The sequence below is a fragment of the Arvicola amphibius genome, chromosome 12 (genome assembly GCF_903992535.2).
Source record: "Arvicola amphibius chromosome 12, mArvAmp1.2, whole genome shotgun sequence".
NCBI classification, from domain to species: Eukaryota; Metazoa; Chordata; class Mammalia; order Rodentia; family Cricetidae; genus Arvicola; species Arvicola amphibius.
Genome location: NC_052058.2, coordinates 105,275,745 through 105,292,143, shown reverse-complemented (window position 1 = coordinate 105,292,143; position 16,399 = coordinate 105,275,745). Strand labels below are relative to the sequence as shown.

Sequence of the window (16,399 nt, the reverse complement as noted above, 5' to 3'; positions counted from 1 at the left end):
ACACACACACACTCACATGAGGCTGAGACTGATGATAGGAAAGCTTTAACTTTCCCCTTAGATTCCTACTGTGTTAGTTGAAATGAAGATTCAATGACTCAAAACACTTTGAAAATACAGGATGAGCTAAACCAGATGAATGCAAATGAATCACAGTGTAGGAAAAAGTACTAGAGTCACAGGTCACTTGGGAAGGAGGAGTTAAACAAGAAGAAGGGTAGGAGAGAGCAATGACGGTGAATATAAACCAACTATGAAATCTTGAAATGATAAATAAAATAAACTGTTATACAGCATGATACTGGCATAAGCACCCTTTATTCTGAGAAGCTCTACCAACAGCTTTAATATATTGAGTTTCAGAATTCAAATTTGTACTGCTGTTCTATCCAGGAATGAACAAAATGAGAGACTGGAATTATCCTCATCGGTATCTCCATGTGGCACCTAATATAAAAAGTGTAAATCCTACAAGGAGGGAAATGCTCCATTTTCTATGCTCCAGGTTCTTAGATATCAGTTTCAACTAAATATGCAAGTATGTGTTTGTGCATGTGTATGTCAGCACACGGATATGCACACTCACACACATTCCTGTACACACACACACACACACACACACACACACACACACCATACACAGAATAAAGTAGCTGCCAGAGGACAGATTTACAACTAGAGTCTAGAGTCAGACATTGAGTCTAGCAGAGACACCATATTTGATACAGTATCAACTTGCTTTACAAACAGGCAGAAACCAAGAATAAATGAGTAAGGATAATGGATTTTCTTAATTAACAGTTTTGCTGCTGACACAATAGAATTTTAGTTTTAAAAAGAAAAAGAAAAAATTATCAATAAAATAACTCACATATTATATCAATTATAAGTAATCATACCTGAGGGAATTAAAACATAAGGAGATTAAAGGTAAAGAAAAACTGGTCCCAAAATGACTCCACGGCTAAACTGCTTACCACGCAAGCCTAATAAGCTTGAAAAAGCACTCAGTGGCATCACCCACATTACCCCCACACACAGAGACACACACCAAAAATTATGATCAAAATTTTTTATCAAAAACTAAAAGTGTTTATATTATTTGAATTCATACTGTTTTGACAGCATTCGATGTTTTTAAAATATGTGCAGGTGAAAATAGAAAGTCCAAAATTGATCAAATTCAGATCTCAAAGATTTGAATACATAAAATGTAAAAGATTCAATAGTTGGTATATTGAAAACCTGAGAATTAATACATACATATGAATACTGCATGTGACTAGATACAAAGATACATAGGAACTAATTGGTAGACTTAGAAAGTATAAAAATATCTGAAAGATAACACCCTTCAGCTGTCTAGGCAAAAGATCTTCCAAGACTCAAGGTTAGATAAATACCTTGCTTCAGATAAAAATTTGTAGTTCAGGGACTTTAAGACAGAAAAATATATATCAAAAAGATTTGGCTCAGAAAGGAGAAAAATGACAATTTTTGCCAAGAAGAAATGTCTAAGATTCAGGGAATAGGAACTTAAAACTTACCAGATACACATTAGTGAACCAAGATAAACAACTTCAAAAGCAGCGTTTTTATTATTACAGTATTATTATTATTATTAGGCATATGGGGTAGGGTAAGAAATTGCCCATTCAGAAGACATTCATGCTGACTGAGTCATCTGTCTCTCACTTGGGTAACTGAAATCAACATTTTCTAGACTAATTGTACATTCACACTATGCTCTGGAAATGTTATATTCTTAATGATCTGGAAGACTAGAGAAACAGATGATCATTTTTTGTCCTATCTAAGTTATTCCACTGTTACCAAAACACATTCTCTATACCAATTTTTCATAAAACGATTCCTTTGCCTTGCAAATCTACATTCTGTATGAGTTAGAGCAGCTACTAGACTCATGTTGGGGATTACTAAGCAAACAAGCATCCCATATTCCTCAATAAGACCCCCAGAATTTATAAGAATTCATTCCAAAAGGTGCTATCGAGACTCAGAGATGAGGGCTGAAAAAATTTCACAAGAGTGATTTCTTGAGTTGTTCATTCTTGCTTGAGATACTCAAAGTTGTAAATGTTTTCTAAATCTTACTGAGACCAAGAGAACCATAGAAAACATGATAGAAACACAAAAATAGTTGAATTTCTGGGAAATAGGGCGGTCAAGCAGAAGTCCAAATGTACACGTCATTTCAAAATCTGAAAAAGACTTGCATTTGCTAATTTGTACAACATAGATTTCCAGATTATATAGAGAGTAAAAAAAAAAAAACAAAAAGAAGAAAAAACTGGAGCTAACTTCTTGAAGATCTGAGTTTCAATCCCCCAAACCCATGTAAAGTCAGCCTCAGTGGTAGATGTATCTGAAATTCCAATGCTTTTACAGAATGATGGGAGGAAAAGATAGAATCCCTGCAAACTAATAATCCAGAATCCTCTACACTTGTGCACAAAGCACAAAACCAAAGATCCTATCTCAAACAAGGTTGAACAGTCAACATCCAAATTGTTGAACTCCTAAAGCATCCCATGCTACATCCTTGTCCACAGTCACACATGTAAATTTGCATACATCACACATTATATGTGTACACATGTGCATATATCACACATTATACATGTACACATGTGCAATACTCAAAATTAAACTTGACTGTGTGTTCTACACAATATAATACAAGCTTAAAAGAAAAACAAAACAAAAGGATGATGAAACTGTGACCATCCAAAGGCTTCTTATCTACAGTAATTGTAAAACAAAATAAATTTAAGATCTAAAAGTCATTGTTAAAGATAGAATATTGTTTAAAATATTCATTTTTTCAGGAAAGTATGAAAAGTTCAGTACTGAACATGCAATAAATATTCTCAAACAGAAAGTGAAATTTCACAAAACCTGTATGAGAACAAGAAGAGGAGAACCCACTCTTCTAATGTGAGGTTTCAATCCTCATTCTTCATTCAGCTCACTTTCCTACTTCATTTATGGAAATTCAAGTGTGTGTGCGTACCCACACACACATACACACATACACACACATATGGAAATTCAAGTAAAAGTTGACTTTCTAGAAAAATAGTTAATGAATATAAAATTTAAATTAAAATCTGATTATTTTACTTTATTACCTGATTATTTTTCTCCCTGATTACTAACAATTAACCAACAAAACAATTACCACAAATAATGAACCAATAATGATTAACCAGCATTCTAATACAGTAGACATGAATGGTTTTCTGCACCATTGCCACATGTGTGTCTTAGTATATCCTGCTTCAAAGCCTGTACCAAGACAATAAATGGGGGCAGTGTCTGCAGTTGCTGACCACAGCAACAGAGACTACTCAGCCATTAATTTTAACAACATCCACCAAAAAGTATAGGAAAGAGAAACAGACCTGTGACTTTGCCTAGGACGAGTGACCTGGCTGTCCTGAACTCAACTTCTGGGGAGAAGCTATAGCTGAAGAGTTGTTGGTCCACCTGTAGGAAAACAAAACAACACCATGCATGAGCCCAGGTTTTTATAAGGCGTAAAGCAAAACTTTTGTTAAAAAGTTTACAGTGTCACACAGGGTAGGTTCTGTTCAGGGGTTTTCTTTCAAGGGAGATTTGAAGGGTCATGGAAGTTGTTCCACAAAACAAAGTACCCTTTCTTTCTTCCTTGTAAAATAAGATCTTTTATAGATGTCTATTTCTTTGGAGAGCCTACAGACCTATTGTCAAGTATTTATCTCCCTGCTGAGAATTTTTCACCCAGTGTTTCACTGACAGCAAGTAAACCGAGAAACCCATCTACTACCTGCAAAAGCACAATAAATGGAGCCCAACATTTTCACTTATTCCTCCCCCTTTACTCCTATAGCCACCACCTCTTTCTTTTCCAAGCTAACCCTGAACAGTTCTTGGGTGTGGACTGTAGGGCTTCTTATTCATGAAACATAGTTTGGTAAATACTCGAAGAAAGCTGCACATGTTGTTACCAATGAGAGAGACAGCTGATTATGTCACACTGGAGGCTCAGCAGAAGTCACTGCTGGATTCTCCACGGCTTTATTTTTAGGGTCCTCCTTTTGTAATCACCTCTGACTTCACATACCACTGATTCTGGCTTGCTCCCACCTTCTTTCTCCTTCTGGACTACACCACAAATCTATTCCCATTTTTCTCCATCTAGTCAGATCCAATAGATTCTTCCAATCTCTATTACTTTGGGGAAGAGTGTACATCTGTGTACTTAAAAGTCAGGGGACAACCTCAGGTGCCATTCCTCAAGTGCCTTTCACTTTTTTTCTGAGACAGAATCTTTTTTTGGTCTAGAACCTCATCAAATAGGTTAGGGTGCCTGGCTAGCAAGCTCCTAGGGATCAACCTGTCTCTATCTCCTCTCTCAACATCTCAGAGATTACAAGTATGTACTTGTCATCTCTCCTAGGTTGTTATAATGCTTCTGGGATCTGAACTCAGTTCTCCTACTGACAAGGCAAATGCTTCATCAACTGAACTCTGACCCCTGTCCTCCAATCTCCACTCTGAACTTCTACATTATTCTATCCTCATCATTTCCTAGTACATATGCTAGAAAGAAAGACAGACAGTAATACAATGGGGTGAGTGAGTTTGCTTTCCTTGGGGAAAATCAAATGGATCAGGACTAATATCTAATCTATCCACCCAATTCTTTCTTTATTATTTTCTTTCTATACACATCTGCTAAGAGTGACTCTCTTCAGGAACCTCCTGACCTTGTCATTTATCCTGTGACTTTACTACAAACTATGATCCATAATATGTGGATTAATACTACATCACTGTTTTATGAATTAGACCATAATATTTCTTATTTAATAAAAAAATGTATGAAACTTGACACAAATGCATACTTCCAAATGTCTTTCTTCTCACAATGCTATAACATAGATCAACCTAGGGACAGATAAGTCACAAAAGATGAATAAGTTAGCCAAGCCACACATTATTATATTAGTTATCTGTGTCCATGATGTTTCTGGGACTTGGAATCCCTCTCTATGTCTTCAAGTACCCAGACTTGTCTACCTATCCTTGAAAAGGCAATTTGAAAATTCAAATTAGGGTTATAAGGACAGTGAGGAGTTTTGTGATATTGGTGGATGATAAGCACCTGTACTTTCTCTCTGACAGGTAGGCAGCATTCCTGAAATGTTCCTTACTGCATGAGCAGAGACTAAGGATATACTAGGGACCTGCGTTCTGTTCTTGTTGTGTTTGTTTGTTTACTCTAAACAGGTTTATCCAGATGAAGAAAAAAAGATATAGATTTGCTTGAGAGGGGGTAAGGATGGTCTAAAAGTCAAACATGTTGCCTTCCTGAACCAATAAACTGACCTAAGGATAAACGCATGAAGTCTCTGCTCTAGTCTTTTCTGCTATCTTCAGCACTTTACAAATAGCAAGTGGCTGCTTATTATTGACTATCAATTGATTGGTGAAAATACGTAGACCGAGAAGGCAAACACATACATCTTACTGCTCTCTCTGTGTTCTACTTCCCTGTTTTTATTTGTGAAGAGCACAGAAAATAAAAAAAGGTGCTAAAAATGTTATATGTAAAATGCTCTACAGGACATGCCACAGTTTTCCTTCAAGGCTTCATTAAAAGTATAAACAAACAAAGCTTGTAGGGATAGCTCAATCAGTGAAGTGTTTGCCATATGAATCTAAGGACGCGAGTTTGATCCGTACAACCCATGTAAAAAGTGGTGTAATGTGTTTGTCATCCTGGGACTTGGAAGGAAAAGTCAAAGAGATCTCTTGAGCTTGCAGGAGAGCCAACACAGCCTCCTTTCTATATTTCTAGAGCAATAAGATCCTTTGTATATATGTATATATATATATATATATATATATATATATATATATATACCCTGAGGAGGAACTGTGGCTCCTCAGGAATGAGACTTGAGGATGTACTCTGACCTCTACATGGTACCCACACACAGTACACAATCAGGAAGTTACCATTACTATTTCTACCATTCACAGTTCAGCAACAACATTCCCCATCCAAACAAGCTCAAAGGTGTGACCCTCTACTCATTTCAGGAATATTATAATGGATAATGATTTAATTTCTGAGGGTATAGGAATTATTTGCATAACATATTCAGTAATTATTCCTGAACATACATCTAATTAGAATAACTAATAATCATTCTTCCTCACACAGTCCACATTAAAATGGTCTCCAGTGCTGCTCACTGGCAACCCTTGAAACTCTCTCCATGGCCCCACTATGGCATGTTTCAAGGACATAGAATCTATCTGGATGATTTCGGTCTCGTGGCACTCAAGGCGATCTAAACATATCTTTCCATACACTATCATAGATAACTAAAAAATGGAGACTTGACCCAGTATACCCCCAAGCTTAAAACCAAAACTCATCCTACTTGTCTTCAAGGTGACATCCATTTTAATCACACAGCTCCTGCAGCCATGTGGAATTTAGCTTTTTAGTTCACAAATGTTCACTGAAGACCTAGTGCAGGGACTACTTGTTAAGATCGGCAATAATAAATGCAAACTAAGTTCCTATTTTTATCACACTTACATTCTAGAGTTCTAGCAGAGGGGTACTGAATGGGAAAATCAAGGGAACAGGTTGCAGGACTTCAGGAAAGGTCTGGACAAATATAGACACTGGTATATTGAGAAATATATACCATTAAAAAGTGTATAATTGACAGGGTGGTGGTGGTGGACTTGGGAGGCAGAGGCAGAGGCAGAGGCAGAGGCAGAGTCAGAGGCAGAGACAGAGACAGAGGCAGAGGCAAGCAGAAATCTATGAGTTCAAGGCCAGTCTGGTCTATAAGAGCTAGTTCTAAGACAGCCAGGGCTGTTGCACAGAGAAAACCTATCTCAAAAAAGTAAATAATTGGATAAGACAATCCATTACGTAACTATAGCTACAAAACTGCAGGAAGTCTAGCAGAATCCTGTGTGCACAAATGGGTAGGAATGGTAGGAGAGATAACAGAAGACTCCCAAAGAGACAGCAGTGATTGACTGATGGTGCAGAAGAAACCTCAGGGACTGATCAAAAAATGTGTAAGTCAAGACCCAAAGGTTGGGGGCAATCTCTGCTTCAGATGTCAGCAAGAAAAAGGTTGACATGCCCCCAATGGTTGGTAGTACCTTCGTCCATTGGAGGAAAGCTTAGGTCCAGGAAACCATGGAGTTGGCCTGGTCTAGCTGCTATGAAAGGCATGCATTATAATTATGGGGGGTTGGAGTTAGTGACTTCTGGGGTACTGGGTGCCTTCTGTTCCTGAAAAGTGATGCACCCCCTCAGGCAGTGAAGCCTTTAGGCCCCTTTATGTTTCTCTGTATGTTTTCCTTAGAAGTCAAGAAAGCATGAATGTTTAACAGGACAATTGGTATTAGACATTAATCACATGTATCCTGTATAGCTTGGAAATGTCATTGACTCCTGGCTAGCACAACTGTATTGATCCAGGCAATTGCAACTATATTCAGTTCCTGACAAGGGTCTAAAGAGTCCTATTTCTCTCAATAAAATTGTCACAGGTTCAGTCTATCTGGGGCTCCTCCAAACCAAGTATGGTTTTATGCCTTGACAACCATATCAGGTAACCTTGGCTTGGTAAGAAAGTGTGGGCATTTACACCTAGTGAAGTAAAATATTACATCTTACAGGAAAGCTCATTAAGCTTAATAAGTAAATAACTCAAAGGCTTCAGGAAGGCCCTGAAACTGACCAGATATACTAGGACTAGGCCCATAGTTCCCCAAACTGTGTTGCTTCATCTGACTTCAAGTTGTACAGTCCATGCCAGGTTTCCAGCTTTAGTGAGTTGCCACCTATGCTAAATTGAATTGTAGTCACATTTTTAAATCACTTCCGTTCCTGTAAACACTCATCTACACTCCTGTTTGTAATCTCAATAAAACTTAGTGGTTCATTGATTTGGACTTAGAGACATCCCAATCTTGGTTTGTTGTTTATTCTCTGTATGGAGTGTGTAGACATTTGTTCATACTTCTCCTGAAATATTTCACAAAGCACTTCACTTTTGGGCTCTGCAAATACAACTTCATTAATATTTTGAGCAGTACAATTTTGTGTACTCTGGTGGGACTATGAGGAAGGAAAGTGAAATAATTAATTTTGATTGTTAGCTACATGAAATTTAGAATTATCATGGAAATAAACTTCTAGGCATGTCTGTGGTCGAGTTTCTAGATTGGATTCATTGAAGCAGAAAGATACACCTCAGAAAAGTGTGTCGCCACTACATAAAACAGGGGTAAAAAGAAGAAAGTGAGCTAACACCTTCATTCATCTCTCTGCTCTCATACTGAGGACAGAATATGACCAGCTGCCTCATATGCCTGGCACAATAAGAGACTGTACTCTCCAACTGCAAACCAGAATCATGTTTCTTAGGTATTTTGTCACACAGCAATGAATAATGTAACTGAAACAGAAGTTACACTTTGGAAATTGGAGTATATTAAGTTTTCCAAGGAATTTGAAAATAAAATGATAAAATTCTAGCAATATATAAAACTGGAGAGAAATGGATTTCTTTCCTTGAGCCAGAGAGATCTTGGTTGACTTGTTTGTTTTCTTGTTTCTGAAGCATTCAATAATTACATAGTTTGTGTTTCAGGGAGCTATTTGGTGGAGCTGGAAAGGGGGGGAAACAGGAGGTTGTAGGAGCTGTGCTTGTTAGAGGGGCATGAGAGCTGACTCAGGTAGTTGGGCATGCATTAAACCTAAACCTTTGAGACATTGAGCACTCAAATGCCATGGGAGGAAGAAAGCCCTCATGTCCAGGTAGGAGGAGATGGGGCAGGAGGAGCTAGGCTAATGAAAATGTGTGATATGTCTTATAAAGAATAGGACCCAGCAATTCCACTTTTTAGAATTTACCCAAGAGATGCCCAAACATACCACAAAAGCATTTGTTCAACTATATTCATAGCAGCATTATTTGTAATAGCCAGAACCTGGAAACAACCTAGATGCCCTTCAGTGGAAGAATGGATGAAGAAACTCTGGAATATATATATATATATATATATATATATATATATATATGTGCATATATATACATATATATGTGTGTATATATATGTGTGTGTATGTGTGTGTGTGTGTATGTGTGTGTGTGTATGTATATATTAGAAACTACTCAGCGATAAAAAGCAATGCCATCTTGAATTTTGCATGCAAATGGATGGAAATAGAAAACACTATTCTAAGTGAGGTAACCCAGACCCAAAAAGATGAACATGGGATGTACTCACTCATAATCGGTTTTTAGCCATAATTAAAGGACATCGAGCATTTAATTTGTGATCCTTGAGAAGATACTAAGAAGGTGAACCCAAAGAAAAACATATACTTATTCTCCTGGATATTGGAAGTAGACAAGATTGCCGGGCAAAAATTGGGAACTTGGGGGTGGGTTGGGATGGGGGCAAGGGGAGATGGGGAGAGAAAAGCATGAAGGGGAGGGTGGGGAGAGCCTGGGGGAATGGGATGCTTGGGATATAGGAAGGGTGGATATGGGAGCAGGGAAGCATATATCTCAATTGAGGGAGCCATCTTAGGGTTGTCAAGAGACTTGACTCTAGAGGGGTTCCCAGGTATCCAGGGAGATGCCCCCAGCTAGTTCCTTGGGCAGCTGAGGAGAGGGAGCCGGAAAAGGCCAGATGCTATAGTCATACTCATGAATATCTTGCATATCACCATAGAATCTTCACCTGGCGATGGATGGAGATAGAGACAGAGCCCCAAATTGCAGCAACAGACTGAGCTACCATGGTCCTGATGTGGAGAAGAAGGAGGGAGAACCATGAGAGACCATGAGAGACCATGAGAGATGCATTCACCCACTGAGGCGGTGGGACAGAAATAACAGGAGAACACCAAGTCCAGTTGGAATGGGACTGATGGAACATGCGACCAAACCAGACTCTCTGAATGTGACTGATGGTGAAGGATGACTGAGAAACCAAGGACAATGGCAATGGGCTTGGATTCTAAGGCTCTGTGTGAGCTTTGTCAGTTTGGTTGCTCACCTTCCTGGACCTGGGGGGAGTTGGGAGGACCTTGGACTTAACATAGTGAAGGGAACCCTGCTGGCTCCTTGGCCTGGAGAGGGAGGGAGTGGGGTATGGGTGGAAGGGAGGGGAGGGAAGGGGGAGGAGGAGGGGAGGAGGTGGAAAGTTTAATAAAAAATGAGAAAAAAAAGAATACAAGGTTGGCAAAGGAGGAGAGAAAAGTCATCTTCTGAGAGAGCAGATGTCATTGCATTTGTTGCTCGAAAGAAAAGAAGAGAGGCATTTGTAATGACAATTATGGAGAACATATATGAATGGATTAAACGCACCAATGCAAAATGGTGATTGCTAAGCTGATAAACACTCTCCCTTTAGGTTATGGTGAAAGAGGGCTCATCTAGACTTTGTCCGAACTTTATATTCAGATATGCCCTGATCTGCTCTTGACTCTTTATACAGAGTCACTAATCTTTCAGAGAAGCCTACCACACTGTTTTCTTAGATAGCTATGCCTGTGATCACATGAATCATTTTTTCTTTATTTTATTGATTTTTTTGAGCTCTACATTTTTTTCTCTGCTCCCCTCCCTGCCTCTATCCTCCTCTTCAACCCTCTCTCATAGTCTCCATGTTCCCAGTTTACTCAGAAGATCTTGTTTTTTTCTCCTTCCCATGTGGATTAGATCTATGTATGTCTCTATTAGAGTCCTCATCGTTATTTAGATTCTCTGGGATTGTGATTTGTGGGCTAGTTTTCTTTAATATATGTTTAAAAACCACTTATGAGTGAGTACGTGTGATAATGGCCTATATGGGTCTGGGTTACCTTACTCAAAAATGATGTTTTCTAGCTTCATCCATTTTTGCCTGCAAAATTCAAAATGTCATTAATTTTTCTGCTGTGTAGTACTCCACTGTGTAAATATACCACATTTTCCTCATCCATTCTTTAGTTGGGGGACATTTAGGTTTTTTCTCAGGTTCTGGCTATAGCAAACAATGCTGCAATGAACATAGCTGAGTACATATCCTTGTGGCACAGTTGAACTTCCTTTGGATATATAGCCAAAAGTGGTATTACTGGGTCTTGAGGAAGGTTGTTTCCTAATTTTCTGAGAAATTGCCACACTAATGTCCAAAGGGGCTGTACCAGCTTGCATTCCCACCAGCAATTCAGTAGTCTACCCTTTACCCCACAACCTCTCCAGCATAAGTTGCATCATTTAAGAACCTTCTCTGTCTTCTTTTTCCCAGCCAGCTCTTCCTTGTTGTCAATGCCCACTTTGTACTAGGAAGTGAGTAGTGATGCAGAGAGGAGACCTGTTTCTTTCTGAGGGTTTCCACATCACCTGTGTCCTCCACTGTTCCCACTTAGACCCTATGCCAATTCCCATGTAGCCCTTGCTGTAGTCTTCTGTACTTTCCTCTTTGCAAGCAACCCTTTCTTAGCTCAATATGGTTAAGACATAATTAAACTTGAGCACAACCAGAATGGACAGTTCTTCCTCTTCCTCTCAAGTGGATTCTGATGGAATAACTCTGGTGGGGATTCAAAAACTTTCATTTCTATTTCCCAATTGATCACAGTACCAGTGAGAAGAAGGAGCATGGCTCAGCGCTTGACTGGAGTCTAAGGCAACTCTATACTACAGAATGTGGCTGGGGATAGAAGTTCAGACGTGTGTGAGGGAGAAGGCTTGGCATGCAAGCTGAGTGGAAAAACGAGAAGTGAAATACCTGAACAGAAAGCTCGAGCCCCTCTCGGCTCATCTTCACCTGATGCACCCTTCTGTTGGCCAAGTTCTCTGTGCTGATGGTGAACACATGACTTTCTTCCTTGGTGAGCCGATAGCGAACTTGTAAACTTCCTTGAAAGCAAAAAAGTAGGGGAGGATTAGAATTAAGAATAGCAAGCACAACACAGAAAAATGGGATTAAATTGTTCATGAATTATTTGTTTCTGTTTTTTGGGTCTCAATGACTTAGCACTAAAGATTTTTAAAATTCATAAATTCATCAAAGTTGAAATATAAATTTCTGAATATAGCTGCTAAACAAAATGAGTGTGCCTCTGTGTTGTTCTTCTTGTATTCTATATGTGCTATTTTAAATTAAAAGTCTAGTTTGAGATCATCATGGTGGTGTAGAGCTATAATTTCAGCATTTATGAGGTGGAGACAGGAAGATTGGGATTTCAGAACAGCTGGGTTACAGAGTGAGATCCTGCCTCACAAGAGCATCTAGAAAGAAGGAGAAAGGGGATAAAGAGGAAGAAAGAAAGAAAGAAAGAAAGAAGAAAGAAAGAAAGAAAGGAAAGAAGAAAGGAAGGAAGGAAGAAAGAAAGAGGGGAAAGGGAGGAGGGGGAAGACAGAGGAAGTAAGAGGACCACTTTGACAAGCACAGCCACAGACCACTTTTGTAACTGGAATATGAAAACATGAGCATGACTTGTTTATTCTCATGGCATGGTTCTCTCAAAGCCACCTTCTCCTTCTGAGGTTGAGGAAGAAGAAACCTGCTTCCATCCACTGATGTGTAATGTAATGTTTCCCGTTTAAGTGTGGTCTCATTAAGGTTCAGTGACCAACCTAAACCTTCATAACAAAAGGCAAATTTTGCCAGGAGAGTGTTTTTCAAGTAACTTTTCACTATCCCTGGGGTCAGGAAATCAATCCACTGAACCTCAGAGGCTACAAAACAAATGGAAAATAAATGGAATTTAGGAAGTATATGAAGGTATATGAAAGGTGTATGAAGGACTTTCCTCCTTGCCTTTTTTCCATGGGAGGGGAAAGGAGAGGATTGGGGAAGTGAGGAAGACAAAGTGTTACAGCATAAATGGAATGGCTAATTTAGTGTGATGTCCATTTTCAATGGGAAAGCTACTCTACACAGAAAAAGTGACGTGGAAGACAAACATTCACTGGCTTCTTTATCCCAGGCATGTTTTCCCATCTCTCCTCTTCAACATGGCTAATGGCCTCAGTTGCTCTGTCCACTATGAGGATTCATGTGCACTGTATGTACAGTTGGGGTCTTCCCCAGACAACAGAAGTTCTCTCCCATAGTACACACAGAAGCACAAAATGCTGGGAGCAAACTACAGTATCATATTCTGAGGGAATCATGGAGAAAAGTACATTTACTCAAATTTGGGCCAAGAAGTGTGATTCTAATCCATCCCTGCACATTTTCCCATTGCTTTTATCTTCCTCAACAGACTCATTTTTCTTATTGTGGACAACCATAGGAAAACAACAGGGCTTGTGTTCAAGACTGATATTCTTGGTCATCATGCCAGTGCTTGCACGCTCTTTGCCTTACTCTGCCTCTTTCTGTGACTGTTAATATTCATTGTCTCTTTCTTCCCTTGGGTTCTCTATCACCACACTCCTTTCTCAAGCCTACACAATGGTAAACACTTTAAATTTACAGTCCCAAAGGTAGCAAACTGTCACAGGGAATGCACTATCAATATAACAAACTAAAGAATAGGCTAAGTGCCAGGTCAGAAGCACATTGAGAGCAATGCATCATACCACATTTTTCCCACTTGGTCTCATTTTTCTCTCTAGTGTACATTAGTAGTGTTGTGCATAAACGGGATACTTTTTCTGCATGAATTTGGGTAGAGATTTGCTGTTTATAATATGGAAATTAAAAATAAAAATGAGTTTTGGGATGCAGTTATCTCCTTCTTTCCAAATACGTTCTTTAAATAAATATTTGTAATAGAATGAATGCACTCTAGTCCCCAGCAAGTACTGAATAAAATTTTAGTGGGTTCTTTTAATGTTGATACACTCAAATTTTATATATATATATATATATATATATATATATATATCTTCTTTTTTCTTCCTTTTTTATACTTTAGCCAAATCTATACCTTTATTCCTTTCTGCACATGAGAACTACACAACAGTTATTATCAATACTACTTAAAAAATAATATGTGGACCTAGTAAGATATCTTAGCAGGCAGCAGTATTTGACTACTTGCATTCCATCCCTGGGTTCCACACATAAGAAGGGGAGAACTGGCTTTGAAAAGTTGTTTTCCGATTTCTACGCACACGGCATGGCACACTGTGCACTCATACAGAAACATACAATGAATATATTAGTATGAAAAAACTCTTTAATTGAAAATAATAGTGTGAAACTTACACTAAAACAAACAAACAAAACCCCTAGAATTAAATGTGGTGCTGAGGCTCCTTTTTCAAAAGAATCACATTCACATTTTAAAAATTGCCCTTGTCAAGCTGAACAGAATTACATTGCTTGACTTACTAAGCAAATTCATTATGATTGAGTTCCTGCCTTCCATGTTCATCTAGAAAGTTCTTTTCTTTTTTCTTAATTTTACAGATATAAGAAAAAATTGACGTTTTAGAAATTGAAGACTTCTTGATGTATTTATTCAATAGACTTTAGAGTCAGGTGTAGAAAACTATGACTAGGTAGTTACAATGGTCACAGGTTTCCTTCAGAATGCAATAGCCCTAGTTAGCCAGTCATCCCTTCCCAATGGGGTCTTCAGTGAGAAGTTTTCACATTAGGCTCCTTTCCCCTATCCTTCAGAATTCAGCATGATGTTTCTCTCGGGAAACAACCTGGATTCTGTAAGCTCAGAGGCCGTCCATCTTTATCCTAGCTTACACTGTGTGATATGATCATAATCTGCACTCTCAGAAGTAGGACATAGTGTATGTGTGTACACACGTGCACGCACACAAGTGCAGGTGTGTGTGTGACGTTAATTTGTATGCATATATAGTGTGCATGTCCATTTTTTACCTGTAGAAGCTAAAAATCAATACTGAGTCTTCCCTGGTTCATCCCCACCTAACTTTTGAAATGGGGTCTCTCACTGGTTGACCAAGAGCTCACTGACTGGTTAGACTGGGTGGCGATGGAGCCCTGTAAAGCCTCGTATTGCCACATTCTCAGTACTGCAGGTTTTACATGAACACTGGAGATCCAAGTTCAGGTCCTCATGCTGCATAGAAAGCAACCTTTTGATCAGGCCATCTCCCCAGTCCCCTAGTTCAGTATTCCATATCAGCCTGAAGTGTGTATCTTTAAAATGTTTTTATTCTAGTTGAAATAGACTAAAGCAACAGTCCTTCCTGGTGCTGTGACATATCTGGCAGGGATGAGGTACATAACTCCCTATTAGATATGTTTACCATTGAATTAGGAAGTGAAAACTCAGGGCTGAGGATGTATGTTGCTGGTAAGGTACTTGATTCCCACAGGTAAGATCCTGCCTGGATTGGATGCTCATCCATGCAAACACAAAATACAAGCAAACAAACAAAACTAACCCATGTCTATTATAGTTTTACCACCTCATTTGGTGGCACCATTATTTATTTATTTATTATTTGCTCACATTAGAATCTTTATAGATATTCGCAAGTCCTTCCTGTCACCCGTAGGTTCCACACTCAAGACCTACTGCTCTCCATAAAGTCAGTCGTGAAGCTGTGTTCTACCCACACACTTTAAAGTAGCCTGGAAGACATTTACCCCGAGTGCTTGTGACAACTGAATGAGTCACTTTGGTTGCAGTCACACCTCTCCGACTTTCACATTCGTGTATTTTTAAACCATATATTCAAATAAACATGCAACTTGTGCAGCAATCTCACAGTTTCGTAGCTCCATAGGCTGCCAATTTCAATGCCTAGGGTTGATGGGGGACAGTGTCAATATGGAGGCTGCAAGTCTGATCACTGGCATGGCGAAAAACCAACAACCACAAGAAAGGAAACAAAATCAAATGTATATTATTATTTTGTATAAAATTAAAATAAAAAATAAAAGCTGTGAAATAAATCTGGACATGTGAACACTAGTCATTTTACAAAGATCTTCTCTCGCAGTTCATTATGACTTACATTGCAATTTAAATTTCAACATGATTACCTCTGCTTCGATCCTACCATAAAACCATAAAGCATGGTTTAGAAGCCTTTCAAACAATGAGTAAAATAATGGCCCTCTGGTTTCACAAAACAAACTAGAAACAATACACCTAACTTGAGAAACTACATAAGCCATTCATAAGCCAAACCCCTTTTCCAGGGCTTGTATCCACACTGGCTTGTACAAGGGACTGTTAGATGCAGTGATATAGTTATAAAAGTCTAGAAGACCCATAGATTATCAGAAAAACAAATCCATGGATTGGAAGAATTACTATCATAAAATGCCCACATTGTTCAAGACAAACTACAGATTGACTATAATATGTATCCAAATTCTAGTGACAATATTGTAATAAAAT

General features: G+C 38.6%; 1 protein-coding gene across 1 annotated transcript in view; it reads right to left on the bottom strand.

The window, feature by feature from the left end:
- Cntnap5 (contactin associated protein family member 5) overlaps window positions 1–16,399 on the bottom strand; it is a 954,245-nt gene that overhangs the window by 56,975 nt on the left and 880,871 nt on the right. The window contains 2 exon segments of the mRNA XM_042054039.1: window positions 3,426–3,510; window positions 11,839–11,969. Of these exon segments, the coding sequence (XP_041909973.1) occupies window positions 3,426–3,510; window positions 11,839–11,969 (216 nt within the window).